The 15,896-nt window shown below is 44.0% G+C and overlaps 2 protein-coding genes across 4 annotated transcripts in view; both read left to right on the top strand.

Moving 5' to 3' along the window:
- The first annotated feature begins 1,816 nt into the window (after nucleotides 1-1,816).
- LOC148339595 (lithostathine-1-alpha-like) lies at nucleotides 1,817-3,505 on the top strand. The gene is made up of 7 exons (XM_088290085.1): nucleotides 1,817-1,840; nucleotides 1,964-2,028; nucleotides 2,158-2,185; nucleotides 2,351-2,436; nucleotides 2,806-2,937; nucleotides 3,069-3,177; nucleotides 3,251-3,505. The coding sequence occupies exons 2-7, from the start codon at nucleotides 1,966-1,968 to the stop codon at nucleotides 3,322-3,324; spliced, it is 492 nt and encodes a 163-aa protein (XP_088146211.1). The 5' UTR covers nucleotides 1,817-1,840; nucleotides 1,964-1,965; the 3' UTR covers nucleotides 3,325-3,505.
- A 2,746-nt stretch (nucleotides 3,506-6,251) lies between these two features.
- LOC148339594 (IQ motif and SEC7 domain-containing protein 1-like) overlaps nucleotides 6,252-15,896 on the top strand; it is a 54,499-nt gene continuing 44,854 nt past the window's right edge. The window contains exons 1-2 of one of the 3 annotated variants that reach the window (XM_088291656.1): nucleotides 6,252-6,520; nucleotides 12,265-13,678. In XM_088291656.1, the coding sequence (XP_088147782.1) occupies nucleotides 13,047-13,678 (632 nt within the window). In that variant the 5' untranslated portion in view covers nucleotides 6,252-6,520; nucleotides 12,265-13,046. Of the gene's footprint in view, nucleotides 6,521-9,844; nucleotides 10,358-10,431; nucleotides 10,846-12,264; nucleotides 13,679-15,896 lie in introns of those variants that run through there. The other 2 variants (XM_088291655.1, XM_088291657.1) reach the window with 2 other exon arrangements.

Below are 15,896 nucleotides of genomic sequence, written 5' to 3'. Positions count from 1 at the left end.
AAGAATAATTATAAGAATACTTATGCACACATTCATACCGGGCCACACCATTCTTCTTTATTATCAAACAAAAGAAGCAGTCAAATTATACAGCTGAGAGTTGGGAAAATATGGATAAAAAATTATATCGTCAAAATACAAAATTAGCTCATAACTGTGCCCTGCTTTGTAAAAAACGGAAAAGAAAATGGTGTTGAATTCTTTCTACAGCCACCTACCATTTACTTCCACTGCGTCACTGGCACGCCCAACATCAATCATCTATAGACACAGAGAGAAAAAACAACAAAAAACGGATGGAATATTTTCTCGAACAGTCATGAAAAGGTCTTTGTTTGGTCTGTATGAAATTATCCATCCTTAATCTCAGGGAGTTGTCTCGTCACCTAGGAGACCCCAAAACATCAAGATTCAGTCAATCAAGAAATCTTTTTGTCTTTAATCTTAGAAATCTGATTTTAAAGACAGAATTCGCCGAATTAAGTCAGAATTCTGACTTTAGAATGAGAATTCTAACTTTAGTCTCAGAATTCTGAGATAAAAATCAGAATTCTCACTTTAAAGTGGGAATTCTTAATGCAATCTCAAAATTCTGACTTTAAATTCAGAATTCCAATTTATTTCTTAACCTAATTCCAAGTCAGAAATCTTTAATTTTAGAATTCTGAATTTAAAGTCACAATTCTCACTTTAAAGTCGGAATTTTGACTGTAATCTTGAAAAAATTCTCATTTAAAGTCAGAATTCTGAGAAGAAAGTCAGAATTGAATCTTAAAGTCAGAATTCTAACTTATCTCTTAACTTAATTCCACGACAGAATTCTTTAATTTTTGATTTCTGAATTTAAGGTCAGAATTCTGCCAACCTTTTTTTCCCCCCACCATCTTCCATAAGTTAGAAATTAACACTTTGCCATTGTCTTTTCTTCTTTTTTTTTTCCTTTTCTTTTTGCGTGCCTTGACGGATACGTTCGCTTCATTTTCCCTTGACGAGAAGTACCGCATAAAGCCGGCCACAGGCAGTCAGGGCTGCTTTTAGAGCCGTTTTCAACGCGTCGCTGCATTGTCCATAGAGGCTTTAGGTTCCACGTCATAGATATGGATCGATGTTAACCGTGTCTCTGCCCTGCACGTTTTTTTCCCCCTATGTATTGACGTCACATGTCCAAAATTTCTGTCATTTTGCCGCTGACAAAAGCACCAATGTTATCGCTGCCCTGGGGGCCCGAGGCAATTGCCTCGTTTGCCTACCCCGTTACGTTACTCTCATCGTGTTCATAACGGCGGGGAGACGAAGACTAGGCCAGCTGACTTCGGACCAAAGGCAGACGATACCCTGGACTGCTCGTCAAAGCAAATCTGTTCAACAATTCACACTCCATTCATCCATCACGGAGCGGAACCAGAACCCATGCTGCGTGGACGTACGTCAGAAAAGTCCGCAATTAAACTGTCAGTGACTGGAATGCATCCAGAGCACTACAATTACCTGTCGCTTAAGCATTTCACTCATCGGTGCTGTTGAGCCACGCTCGGTTCTAATTGTCGACTATTATTCAGCTGTGCGCTATCATGCTCGGGGAATCCAAGGTGCTTTTCATATTTCCGTGAGTGCCCTCGCAAAACCAGTCGGATCTGTTCGCGCTTCTCCAAAATTGATGCGTTGTAACGCTGAAAACAAAACAAGCACGCTCGTTAAGTTGTTGGTCAAGAATGAGGAACTAATTAAGAATGATAAGACACAAACAATTTGACATTCCAAGACCGTCACCAAAATGTATATAAGGGGAGCTCGGAGTCATCAACGGCATCAAGCATCACGCACTGCGAAAAAAAAAAAAGGTAATGACGCAGACTCAATTTTAGATAACTTTTTCCAACATTTCACTATATGTGCTTCGTCTTATCGCAAGGTAATGCCGCAATTTCATTGCTAAAAATGTGACGTTTTTGGGTCCATGTGCAGATGGCATTTGCTCTTCGCTCGTTGTTCCTCTTTTGCGGGATCACTGGACTGTTGACCGGAGTGGTAAGTCCGAATCGTACTTATTGACTTCAATCAGCGTAAATATTCACGATTGCGTTCAATTTCTTGGGGTCTTCGTTTGTTTCAATGTTGCGCAGTCTGCTTATAAAAACATGTTTCTCTGCTTGACAGTGGTCCAAGCCGACCGTTGTTGAAAAAGGTGGGTAGCTGTGCCTCAAACGTTTCCAAATATAAAGTGCCTTCGCTTGGTCGACATTTAATTAATTAATTAATTAATTAATTAAGTGACGTCTCATTTTTTCTAAAAAAACAACAACAAAAATAATAATAATAATAATTAAAAAAAAACTAAATTGTGCTGCAGGCAACAGCTGTCCGAAAGGCTGGACTCAGTTGGACTGTTACTGTTACATCTACGAAGATGAGGGCAGAACCTTCGCCGATGCAGAGGTACGGAAGACTTTTACACTTTTGCTGCAATGTCATTTTAAACCAGCATTTTTTCTTTCCTCTTGACTGAGCACTGTTCCAGAGTCAAAATATTTTACCTTTCAACTCATTTAATCCTAGAAATCTTCACTAGATGAAACCCCTCAATTCCAGCGTTTTTCTGGATTTTAACTGATTTTGCGAGGCCAACAGAATATTGTGTACTAATGCTATAAAAACACGGAGGAATGGTTTAAAAAAAAAAAAAAGACGTATAAATACGTCTTCGGGAGGCGGGGACTACGTTTTTGAAAACGAATATGTATGTCTTATGGATTGAATGAGTTAAAGGAGGGAAGTCACCTTTTTACTCTCTCTTCCTCCCATCAGAGCGTCTGCAACATTCTTCACGGGAATCTAGTCTCCATCCACAGTGCCCTGGAAAATGCATTCGTCCTTGAACTCATTCGGGCAGGTGGAAATGACGACGAAGCCTGGATTGGTCTCCACGATGCAATTGAGGTGACGCAATCAATGTTCGGCTCGAGTTATTTCACTGGCGTTTCCGTAGATACACCAAATGAAATGTGGCCGCCAATTTCAGTCTTTGGACCATCTTAAAGGAAGCGCACAAATTTGATTTTGTCTTCCAGGATGGGGACTTCATTTGGACTGATGGCTCAGATAATAATTTCAGCAACTTTGATGTGTCTGGATCGGAACCTGATGGCACCGGTGATTGTGTGCACATGGATGAAAGCGGTAAGTAAAATCAAGGATTGAAGTTTGCTAAGAAAATAATGCCGTCATATTTAAACATTGCAATTTGTTACAGCTGGACTTTGGGAGGATGCGCTCTGCAGTGATGACATCGGATATGTTTGCATCAGAGATGTGCCACCTCACTAAATGCATTCTCGACATTATGCGGGAGACAATAGCCATCGTAAGTGGTGCCTATGCATTTCTGGGATTATTATCAACTCTTTTCAAATCTATCTTCCTTAATGTTCTTTTGATGTTGTGGAAACAAATGTACAACGGCAAAGAGCATGTTTCTGGGTAATAAAAAAAACACTTTGCATCCAAATACGTGTTTGTATCTTATTTTTCTAACTTGCTCATTTGTTTGCAGACTGCACCAGTCAATCACAGGCCACAAATTGATATTTTTCCCATTGCTAATCGACATCCATACGTTGTTTTTTTTTAACTCTGGCAATGAGTCATGACTTCGATAAGCAATGACAGTGAATGCCGCCCCTCGCCATCAAGACAATCAGATCAATTTGTGTGATTGAAAAATAACCACAATTCAGTGGGTGCCTTAGAAATGCGCGTGCGGGTGCCAAATTTGACATTTTGCTTTTCCATGAAAGCAGATAAAATTAATTCACCATTCATGCATTTCTTTATCTTCCTGATGGCTTTTTTCAAAATAAAATGGAATCACAGTTGGATCTGCCTTCATGTTTATTTATTGGAAAAAACACATTGGGATAAGAACTCCCCGCAAAACATGCATTTCAAAATGGACTGATTTGGAAAATTATGGAGGGCGAGCACAAATGGTTTGACCTGAGGCAGATGGGGGGAGACTTTGTGGAAAATGGGAATATTTGAAGGATAAAATTAAGACTCTTATGCATGTGAGAAAAATGAGACCACTCTCCGGGCTCTATTTTTATGCCCGGCGCAAGCCGATATGCTCTACAGCAGGGGTCTCAAACTCGCGGCACGCGGGCCATTTGCGGCCCGCGGGATGATAGTTTGCGGCCCCCGCCTTATTATGAAAGTTTAATGTTCGTGCGGCCCGCGAATTTGATATGACTGGCACTTTACAGTGTAAAGTTATAAAGCTTTAATTACAGTGTAATTAAAGCTTTATAACTACAGAAGTAGGCCTACTCATCCCAGAACTATGGTTTATGCTTAGGATCTCTGCTATTTGACAAGATTTTGATTTGATTGACAGGAGACCCATGCGCGAACAGGATGTGCAGTCTGACGGAGCTTTGCATCAGCACTAGCACAGACGGGACTTATTATAAAATGTAGGATTACCTGGTCACAGTGGATAAAATTGAACCGCGGATTATTGTTGGGCACATCTTCAGCTTTAAAACGAGGGTAGGATTGTAATTTTTTTTCGATGTTTTAGTAGGAGTTTGATTGATGAATGTTCCACTCATGTTCAGGACAATTCATGTTCAGAAGAAGATTAAAGAACTGTTAATACAGACATTTGACTCATTATTATTATTATTTATTACTGATTAATTTTCTTATTAATTCCTTATTTATTTTCTTATTAATTCCTTATTTATTTTTAAATCTTATTTTGTGTTAAAAAAAAATAAAAATAAAGACATTTGAGAAGATTAGATTTTTTTCTTGCGGGAAACCTGATGCGGCCCAGCCTCACCCAGAGTCTGCCTCTAGTGGCCCCCAGGTAAATTTAGTTTGAGACCCCTGCTCTACAGGTTTGGATTCAGCTGGGTTTTGGTATATTTGCTGATGCGCACAAATTGGAATAGTTAGAAAGAAGCATTTTGCGCCATTGTGGGTGGGTCTTAGTTGCTACTAATCAAAGCAAAATTTTGCTGGACTCATACAGTGCAAAGCACGTTTATACGGACTTGCAAGCAGACGTCCACCAGTGAATGATGTAAAGACGGCCAGCGAGATCACAGTACTTGGAGATCATTTGTGTCTCTGTGTGTCATTTTGAAAGACTCAAGGAGCTCCTTTCAGCAATGAAATAACAGTCCTATGGCCATAAGATGTTGGGGCCACAAAACCTTTTAACTGATCACAGTAAGCGTCTGGTGGGCGCGAGATGATATGAAGGGTGAAAAAGTCTTAATAAGGTAATAAAGCAAACTTGCGTGAGATGTCTTAAAGCCATGACAGAATCCGCTTGATTTCGTTTAAGTTATTTCCTTCAATAAAAAAAAAACAAAAAAAAAACAGCCAAGAGTTTTGCTGCCATCGTGTGTCTGAATGCAGTGGCTGCGTTGTGGTTAGTCTTTTCTTTCACCTCTGGAGCGTGTCTCAGACTTTCAGCCCCCGCCCACGCACATGAGCGCGCGCGTGCGCGCGCACACACACGTACAAATTTATGCTGGGATCACGTACAAACACAAGCCCCAATTCCCTCTAACGCTGTATTGATTATCAATCAATGCACACCAAGGAGAATTGTGTCGTCATGGTGACGTCAGCCATACATGGGTCCATGTGTAATATAAACAGTACATCTAGACTGTGAGAACAGTCGTGAGCATATGTCTCTCTAAATATAAGATGAATGTATGTAAGCATGTAGGTATGCATACATACACTATGTATGTATAAACTGTATGTATGTATCCATATATGCGTGCATGTATGTACTGTATATTTGTGCGTATGCAAATAAGTGTGACCAATATCAACAATATGTGTATATGTATGTATGTAAGGAGGAGATGAAGTGGAAGCGTGCCAGATGAAGAGGATCAGAGAGTTTAAACGAAAAGAGCACTCACTCTGCTGACTATTTTTGAGCACTTTAATTTGGTCATATTAACACTTTAAATAGTTAATGATAATAATGTTAATATTAATATCGGCCTTGATAATTATATTAATATTAAAATTAAAATTAGAATTAAAATTAATATTAATGTTAATATTAATGTTAAAATTAATATTAATATTGATATTGGTGGAGCATACAAGTATACAATACAATACAACTTTATTTATATTGCTATTATTAGTAGTAGTTGTTGTGGTGGTAGTAGTACGATCATTATTATCATCATCATCCTCACCATCATCATCATCATCACTGTGGCTTCTCAAGCTGCTCTGCAGAGCACAGCAGCAGCAAGAGCAGCAGCAGAAGCAGCAGCATCTTTGCGCGGAGAGAGGGAAACCTCCCCCACAACAAGCGAGAGGATCTTGGGTCCGTCCGCCGCAGCCAGCCCGTGTGAGGTGATGAGGAGGATGATGGTGGTGGCTGTCTGTTTCTTTTTCTTCTTCATCATCATGGAGGTGGACACACCGCAGAGGAGCGCCGTCACCACGCTGCTGAGATGAATCATCTTCATCGTCACCAGTGAGTGTTTCTCCTACACACACGCACACTAAATGCAATCCGGCACATACTCACGCACGCACACACACACACACACACGTGTACATGATCATATTAGATGTGTATATATATATATATATTTGCATATTTTTTACGATTCTAAATGCGACGCGTCCCTTAACGACATACCATTCTAATCAATTTGCTGTTACTATTACTATTATTCTTATTATTATTCTAAAACGGTATACACAAGTATACATGTGGCCTCAGATGGCAGCCAGCTGCCTGGCATCACACAGAGAACTGCAGTCAGTGTGCGCATTGTACCGTCAAAAGTATTGGAACACTCGACTCACAATCAGTCAGACTCCATCAGGTTGCCATCTTGCTATCCGTTAGCCCACCAAGTCCCGCGGTTAGCATTTTAGCAAGTTTTGCACGTTTATTTTGGCTATCTTGTTATACTCTGTTAGCATACCAATGTTAGCATGTTAGCATTGCAGCAATTTTCCTTACAAATTAGATTTGAAAACGAAAATCAGCTCAGAGCGACAGCATTTTACAGAACAATTACGCTAAAACATTTGCGATAATACAAACAAAACAAATCAACAAAATCTTTTTTCCCATACCTTCATAAGCTTTGTAGTTTAAAGCCGTTACAGATGAAAGAGGAGCGTTTCAAAGTGTCCTTTCAGTTCATTAGAGAAGTTACGATCACAGCATGTTTGCTACAAGCTAAGTTTGAAAGTAAACAAGTAATTGTTACATCCGTTGTGATTAAACATCCACACATAGAAATATGTTGGTTCAATTCATTCTCAAGTTTCAATACAGTTCAGGGCAAGATCTGAAAAATCTTTATCAACCCAGTTTCAAACTTTTGCTGCTCACAGGCCTGAGTTCTGAAGCATTCTACGTCTTCCACTCATGCCCTGAGAAGAAGCCGCAACCCGTCTTGTGAAACAACAGCAGCGGAACTTTTGCGTTTCTCTTACCTAACTGTCGTGGTTGACGGGTTGCAAAACTGGATTATTATAATGTATGTATATGATTTGAAATATTTCTTAATAAACCATGTCTATGCTTTTCCACCGAGCAATCTACCACAATCTAATTTCCAAAGCCAAGGAACACTGACATCCGATAGGCATGCAGGACACCAAAGGCCGATCCTCCCAAAAGTAGCAGTAAATGTTCTATATCCATCCATTATCTGCCGCTTATCCGGGGTCGGGTCGCAGAGGGAGTAGCTTCAGCAGGGAAGCCCAGACTTCCCTGTCCGTAGCCTTGTCTTCCAACTCTTCCGGAAGAATCCAGAGGCGTTCCCAGCCAGGAGAAATGGTCTCTCCAGGTGTCCATACAGGGATCACCTCACCAGGAAGGTGTTCAAGAACCATCCTCATCAGAAGCTCGAGGCACCTCATCTGGGTCCTCTCAAAGTGGAGGAACAGTGGCTCGACTGAGTCCGTCTCGGTTGACCGAGCTTCCTACCTCTACAGGAGAGTCCGTACACCCCGTGGAGAAAACCCATTTTAGCCGCTTGTATCCGGGATACGCAACGGTGTAGCCGTGCCAACCATGACAGCCCTACAACATCCAGAGCCTCATCCAGCCCTTTGGACTTTGCCACCAAGGAGGTTTTTAACCATGTCAGTTACTTCAACCCCAGAGATAGGCTAGTCCACATCAGAGTCTCTGAGCACTGCTTCTTCAATGGAAGGCATTTTGGTGGAATTGAGGTCTTTGAAGTATTCACCCAACAATCGCAAGATGTCCCAAGTCGAGGTCAGCAGCTCCCCACTCATCTATACACAGTTGTGATGGTGCACTGATACCGTCTCCTGAGATGCCGGATGGGGGACTAGAATTTCCTCTAAGCCACCCGGAAGACGTTTTCCATGGTCTCATCAAATTACTCCCAGACCCGAGCCGGTTTCTATCAGTTGCCTCCAGAGTCCCATAGGCCAAAAAGCCCAGATAAGACTCTTTCTTCAACTTGACAACATCCCTTACCTCCGGTGCCCACGAGCGGGCTCGGGGATTGCCGCCACGACAGGCAGCGACCACTTTACGCCCACAGCTCTGATAAGATGCCTCAACAATGGAGGCATGAAACATGGTCCACTCTGACTCAATGTCCCTGGGATGTGGTCAAAGTTCTACCGGAGGTGGGAGACAAAACTTTTTTTGACAGGGGATTCTGTCAGAGGTTCCCAGCGAACCCTCACAAGACATTCGGGTCTATCGGGTTAGACCTGCATCTTCCCCCATCATCGGAGCCAAACCACCACCAGGTGGCCGCAAATCCGATGAGACGACTATAAAGTCCATCATGGAACTGCGGCAGAAGGCGTCCTGGTGCTAAGTGCACATAAGGACCCCCTTATGTTTGGACATGGTGTTGTAGCACAAACTCCAAGGACTCCAAAAAGGGTGCATACTCTAAACTGCTACATGGTGCAGAGGTACAAACAACAGTTAGAACACACACACACACACCTTAAATCGGAACGAGGCTACCCTCTCATTCACCGGGGTGAACCCCAATGTGCAGGCGCCAAGTCAGGGGGCAAAAAGTGTTCCCACACCAGCTGGGCGCCTCTCACCTTGGGAAACTCACGAGAGTCCAACCCCTCTCGAGAACACTAGTACCAGAGCCCCAGCTGTGTGTAATGATGAGACAGACTATATTGAGTCATAACTTCCCAGCTTCGCAAACCAGCTCGGGTGTCCTTCCCTGCCAGAGAGCGGACGTTCCATGTCCCAAGAGCTACTTTCCGGGAATTGGACCGCCAAGGTCCCTGTATTTTGACTCGCAGGGCACCCGACCCTTTTGGCCCCACCCACAGGTGGTGAGCCCATGGAAAGGGGGACCCATATTGCCTTTTCTGGCGCCAAGGGTGCAGGTCCGGACACCAGGCCCTCGCCAACCAGCCCCACCTACAGGCCTGGCTCCAGAGGGCGGCCCCAGTGACCCGGCCAGGGAAAACGAGGTCTATTTAAAGCAATCGTCATTAGGGGTCACATGAAACATGCTTTGTCTGGTCCCTCACCTAGGACCTGTTTGCCATGGGTGACCTTACCAGGGGCATATACCCCCAGACCTCTTAGCCCCTAGGATCATTGGGACACACAAACCCCTCCTAATTTAGTATTTTAGTTTGGGTTGACAAAACAAAAATCCATTATAAAGCATGAGGTCATCGGCAGGCATGTAAGCCAGGTAACCCGGATGCAATTTTGCAGCCAATCGCATTTGGTCCCCACACCGGTCCGCAAGAGCTCTTATTGTGCCTTTTTTAGGTGTTTTCTATACCACCAACGCACCCGATTCAAATGATCATCTCATCAGCAAACTTTGCAGAATATCCTGATAAGAATCCTGATCATTAGAATCAGGTGTGTTCGAGGAGGCAAACATCTAAAGCCGGCTGGATTGGGGGTCTTGAGGACCGGACTTGGGCATCCCCGTTCTAGCGCCACCTGTCAGTGTGTTTTCACGTGGACGGATAGTTGTGTGGAAGGGCGTATTTACGTCAGCGTGTATCATATCAATCACAGGTTCACGGTCGTCCGCAATGCGCGTGCGCGACGCTCACTCCATAGCCTCGCGAGCGCGCGTCCGCGTGTGCTTCCCAGCTGGCATTCTGTCTGGAGTCAGCACCTCCTCCTCTTTCTCTGCCTCCTCTTCATCAGCACGCTGGAGGAGGAGGACGTGGAACGTTTTTTTTTTTTTTGTCAGCACTGCAGCGGCGGCGCAGAGGAATGATGGTGATGATGAGGATGATGAGTGAGGAAGCAGAGCAGACTTGAAGATCATCAGAAAGGACGCAGCAAAATCAGCCGTGGCATGTGAGCAATGCATCCTCAATAATCATCCTCGTCTTTAGTGAAAGCTGTCACACTCTTGCGTCCTTTCTTGTCGGGACCGCGCGCGTCACAGATTCGTTGTTGTGTGCGCGCTCGCGCATTCGCTGCCGTGTTGCGTGTACTAGAGCATGCGACATTTTGCAGTTGCTGCACGACTGTGTGCGTGCGTGTGCGTGTGCGTGTGCGCGTGTTGAAGGCGTAAATGAGGCTGCGTGAGAAGCGGTGTATCCACCTACACGCGCGTGCGCGTTGACAAGAACACGCTGTCCGCGGAGATAAGATCGCCAGTTTAGAACACCTACAAACCAGCCGACATTACTCACTTCTCCGATTGGTCACGAGTGTGTAAACAGGAAGTAGGTTTTCCTTCGGGACTACTAATCGTGAGCTACAAAATGGCAAAATGGTAACTCTGGTTCCCGAAGTATGGTTGAGGTGGACTGGGGGAGATGACAGCTTACGCCTGAGAGGTGAGTCTCTTCGCAGAACGTAGCACTGCCCCTTCCGTTCTTTGCCCTCTCCAACTCGGCATGCTTGTTATATTTTCGACCAATGAATTGACTTTTCAGAGGTAAGGGGGGGCGACCTCAACCAGGGGCGGACCTACGTGGTGGTCATCCCGTGGTCACTCGCTGACCACCCCCACGTCGAGGGGGTTTTGATACCTATGACTTTCCTGCCATTTTTGCATTGAGGGATTATTTTTAGATCCCTTGATACTCCACCACAATTCATTTACAGTAACTGCATATTTATGAAAAAAAATCACAATTTATACAATGGAAACTCTATAAGAAAGTCTTTGACCGGTCATCAAACTTAGTCAGAGATGGGGGGGTGGCCGTCAAACGCGGAGACGTAATCGTTGACAGGCTGGCAACGGCCAGGATCGTTCCGGAAATATACCGGCCGTTTGGTAAAATTGGTGTTTTCCTATCATTCCTGATGGCCACCTTGGAGTGGTCAACTCAAATGGAAATCATGAGCTGACTTAGACATACAGTGTACATTTGTGTGTACATTTATTTACATTAATGATATTAACACTGGTTAAAAAAAGGGGAACTTCATAGTCAATTTCATAAAAACCTAAAATTTCATCAAATTAAATTTTGTCAATTTCATCCAAAAATAACTGGTGACCATTTTTTTTTTTTTTTTTTAATTTAAACCAGAGGTGTCCAAACTTTTTCTTCGAAGGGCCACTTCGACAGCTTTAATTTTTTGACACACTAAAACAAACCATCAGTGTCGGTAAATATATGCAAACCGTTGCCACCAATAGCAACACAAGGTCAACCTGCAATCATGTTCAATTAAGGACACTAAAAAAAAAGAAAAGAAAAAAGAAAAACACAATCAAAAATTACGCTGACATTGAATAGCGGCTAATGGCTAGAAGCTAGCTGGTAAGCTAGCTGCAAAGCAAGTGCCCGATTTAGGCTGTCAGGAGACGTCCAACTACTTTTCAAAGGCAGTTTAGTTGGCGAAAATGAAGACGCACACTTAGATGCTGATATCCTGACACAGTTGCAGTTCCTACGGATCCATTTTTAACAAACCAACCTTATTCAAATGTGCTGTTTTAGCCGGCAATTGTGGTTCTGACGTCACAATTCACTCGCTAATATTTCTAGAGAAGAAAAATACAGTTTGTTGCTCTACACAGTTTAAAATTTAGTAAGTGCTGATTATCTGGAAGTAAACACCAAGAGGTCATTCATAATTGTTCGTTAAGTAAAAAAATATATATATTCCATAAAATTTTAAGGAGGATATCCAATTACCAAAACATTCGATAGCAGGAGCTCTGCCGTGATGTTTGCCACGGTTCTCATCTTTTCATGTGTTTCATGTTTTTCATGGAACGGATGCGTGCCACCAAGAAGGATCCGGAAGGAAAATCCCGGACACGACACCGGATGAGCATCTGCCCGCAGCAACTGTGGGATGAGGCACAATCCTGGTCAACTTTGTAGAGTGAAGAGTCAGCTTCACAGCAGAGCAACAGCGTTTCTCCGTGTGAAGGAATGAAGGATTGAATCGATTCGTTCTCCAGTGGTTCTCTGGCACCTGAAGGATTTCCCCTTGCGGGAATTTGCTGGAGAATTGTCTTGGTTGTTTTTTTTTTCTTGTTTTTTTAGGGGGGTGGGGGAAGTTGTTGGGACATTGGGACAATGACATCTGATTTTGACAACATGTTGAAAGTTGGCCACTCTGAAAGCTTCCGACTGCCGTTAACAGAGCGGATACAAGTGACTAATTGATTGGACCTCAGCTTGGAGTGAACGCCTTCACTGCTTGATTTTGTCCTGTTTTTCTTCCATCATGGCTTTTGAGTATCCCTCCGCTGTGGATGTGAAGGCCACCGGAGAGTCCTGACTGAAGCGGAAATGCTCCACGAGTCCGCCAAGCCTTCCAGTCAGCGGCAGAGAGTGCCGGATCCATCTTGATCTTCATATCGGACCTTGAAGAAGAACCAGTCCTCTCCCCCCCACTTTCTGCCAGTGGGGGGGAGGGCGGGGCTTAGTTAGCTGCTAGTCGTGTAGTTTTTTTTTATTTTAATAGATGTTCTGAGGACTTCAAGTCAGAAGTCACTTTTTTGGGGGGCTTTTCTCGCTGGTGGCTTCGTTTGTTTAGTCTTTATTTGAAATCAATTTGGCTGTCAGCTATGGACGCTAATCAAGGCCCGGGCCAGGGCAGCCCGGAAAGTCCTAATCGTGCGGTGGAGTACCTCCTTGAACTCAACAACATCATCGAAAGCCAGCAGAAGCTTCTGGAAACGCAGAGGCGGCGCATTGATGAGCTGGAGGTCCAGCTAGACCGCCTCAGCCAAGAGAACAAGGACCTGCGCTTGGACCGCCAACCTGCTGCCCCGCCTCCACCTGCACCTCCTCCGGAGCCTCGTCTTCCTCCTCCTCCCCCTCCGCCGCCTCCCACTCACTTCTCCTCTGTTCCCACCAAGAACCACCACCACCACCACCACCACAATAAGACTCCCACCTCCATCCCGCTCAATGCCAGCCACAACCACCAGCACCACCACTACAACAGCACCTCGGCGGTCCACGTTCATGCCGCGGGCCATGCCTCGCAGGTCCCCGCACCGGCGCCTCCCCCACCGCCACCTCCCATTCCCCCCCGGGAGCAACCTCGGGCGCACGCCCGACTGAGCCGGACGGCCTCGACCAGCACCGGAACCAACACCAACTTTGTGGAGAAGGAGAAGGAGCGCCTGGAGCACCTGCACAGGAGTAACGCCGCCAACAACCACCACGCCCACACGCTGCACCACCCCAAAGCGTAAGTTACCGCTTGAATATTCCAGAGACGCACGCACCAAAGTCGCACGAGAACACACAAAAATTAGTTCGGAAATCTTGTTTTTGCAACTTAAAACAGGCTGGTATGACAATCACTTGCTTTCCCCAAACTACACCAAGGGACCAAGAGTTAATGTTTATTTCCCCTCTCCAGTTTTTCATCCATCCACCCATTCAGTTTTTTTCAAAACTGCTTAACCTCATTAAAGGGGAAGCAAACCCCAAAATATTATCCGCAATAAAACGGTCTATGTGCCTTCACGAGTCTAAACATGGCATTCTGATTAATATTGTGTCAGTGGAACATGAGTTGATTCAAAGCTCACGTGTTTTATGAAGCTGAGCCGTAATTGGTCGTTATCTGAGCCCTGAGCAATTATGAGGTTTTAAGTTGACAGAAAGAGGCAAAATGGCCGCCCACTGAGATGGCTAAAAAAAAAACTTTAAATTTTAAATTAGTGGAATTTTGGAATTGACTTCTCCTTTAAGGATGCCATCAAACTGGAGACTACCCCATCTCCCTTGGACCGGTCGCAAGCCAATCAGAGGCATACACGCTCACATTCACTTCTATGCTCAATTTTGAGTCTTCATTCAACAAAAGATACCTGTACATTTTTGAGATTTGGAAAAATTAGGCAATGCTCACTCAAGCCTCCTCGACTGTTAGGCCAATGCAGAGGACAGCTTTTGTTGCAGGACCACTCGGGGCGGAGCTACTTGTTCGGTCCTAGGTTTAAAAAAAAAAAAGAAAGAAAAAATGCAAATTGCATAGCGGACACAAAACCCCCAAGGAGACAGTTAATTTTCACACGTAAAAGCAGCACTTCTTCAGAAAAATATCGAATTTTAATTTTAATAGGTACAATTTTAATGTAATAAATTCCCCCTCATTTCTAGTTGTGGAGAAATTAGACGGCCAGCAGACACTCCAGAGATCCAATATTTACAAACAAGACATTAAAAAGTCTTCTTTACCTCATATGTCCCGTTATTGTTGTAATAATACCACCATACAATTTGCATTTCTTGGTCAAATTCCAACATTTGATCAATTTTCAGTTGACTTTAGAAGTTGGCTCGTGCTGCTTTGGACTGTGATGGCAAATTTGAAGCTTCTCTTTTGCAGGTGCTATGCTAACATGCTAAATCTGTGCAGAATGCATCCTTCCATGTTTAGGTTTAGTGTGTTGCCTTTAATCACAGCAGGAGTGCCTCTCCTTCCTTCGCCATGCGGACGTTGTTGTTGATTACTCCTGTTTTGGATGTGGGAATGGGGCGGACGTGAGAGAGCGACGACTGTTTGCCAACTTTTATTGAGCCGAAGCAAACGCAGTGCTTTGCATTGGACAAAACTCACGGCAACTCCCCAATTGATATCAGCAAAAAGAAAAATCTACAGAAATAATGTAAGAAATGTGGGCCTGTTTAGTTGAACCCAAACCTATAAAGATGGATGAATGAAATCAAGTTGATTCAACTGGTCAATTATTCCATCTGCTAGCAAGCGGAAGAGAATTATTTCTCTTGTCAAAATATGTGACCACCCCCCTTAATTTGTTTAGAACTTTTACGTTACAGCTAAGATTACAGATGATTCAATTTCGGGGAAAAAAAAAAATCATACACATGGGTTGACCTATGCGTAATTTCTTCTAACAACACAGTCTAAATTTGTCTCAGTCGAGAAGTATCACGACAAGGCTTGAGCGACATCTTGGAATGTTTGAGAAAAAGAACAAAAAAAAAAATGCAAATAGATGAATTTGTCAACTGTGAATATGATTATTAAAATACTTTTCGTGCCAATTACGATAAATTGGATCATTTCACGCGGTCCACGTGATCGCTCACGCCAAGCTGACGTGCTGCGACAGACATAATGTTTTAGAATCATCGAACTACATGAGCGGTTCAGATGATTGTCGGAAAAACTGCCAACAAGATGCCGCACATCCGAGCGCAATCGTCGACTGTCGTCGGCCGCAGTTCTGTCACCGCGGGTTTTGTTGCCTGGCAACGCGATCTTTCGGAGCACCCCATCAGGAAGTGAACGTTGTCCCGTGCGAATCGCCGGCGCCTCCTATCTTGTAGCGTCTCAGCGCTGGTCACGGCGCCTGCTGTTGCTAGGCAACTGCGGACAGCCCGCTGGAAGGCGCGCGCTCGTCAACTGAGCTCGCTAATGCTGACAAGTGTGA

The sequence above is a fragment of the Idiotropiscis lumnitzeri genome, chromosome 3 (assembly GCF_059441095.1).
Source record: "Idiotropiscis lumnitzeri isolate Australia: NSW breed Sydney's pygmy pipehorse chromosome 3, RoL_Ilum_1.0, whole genome shotgun sequence".
Taxonomy (NCBI): Eukaryota; Metazoa; Chordata; class Actinopteri; order Syngnathiformes; family Syngnathidae; genus Idiotropiscis; species Idiotropiscis lumnitzeri.
This window is presented reverse-complemented; position numbering and strand designations above follow the sequence as displayed.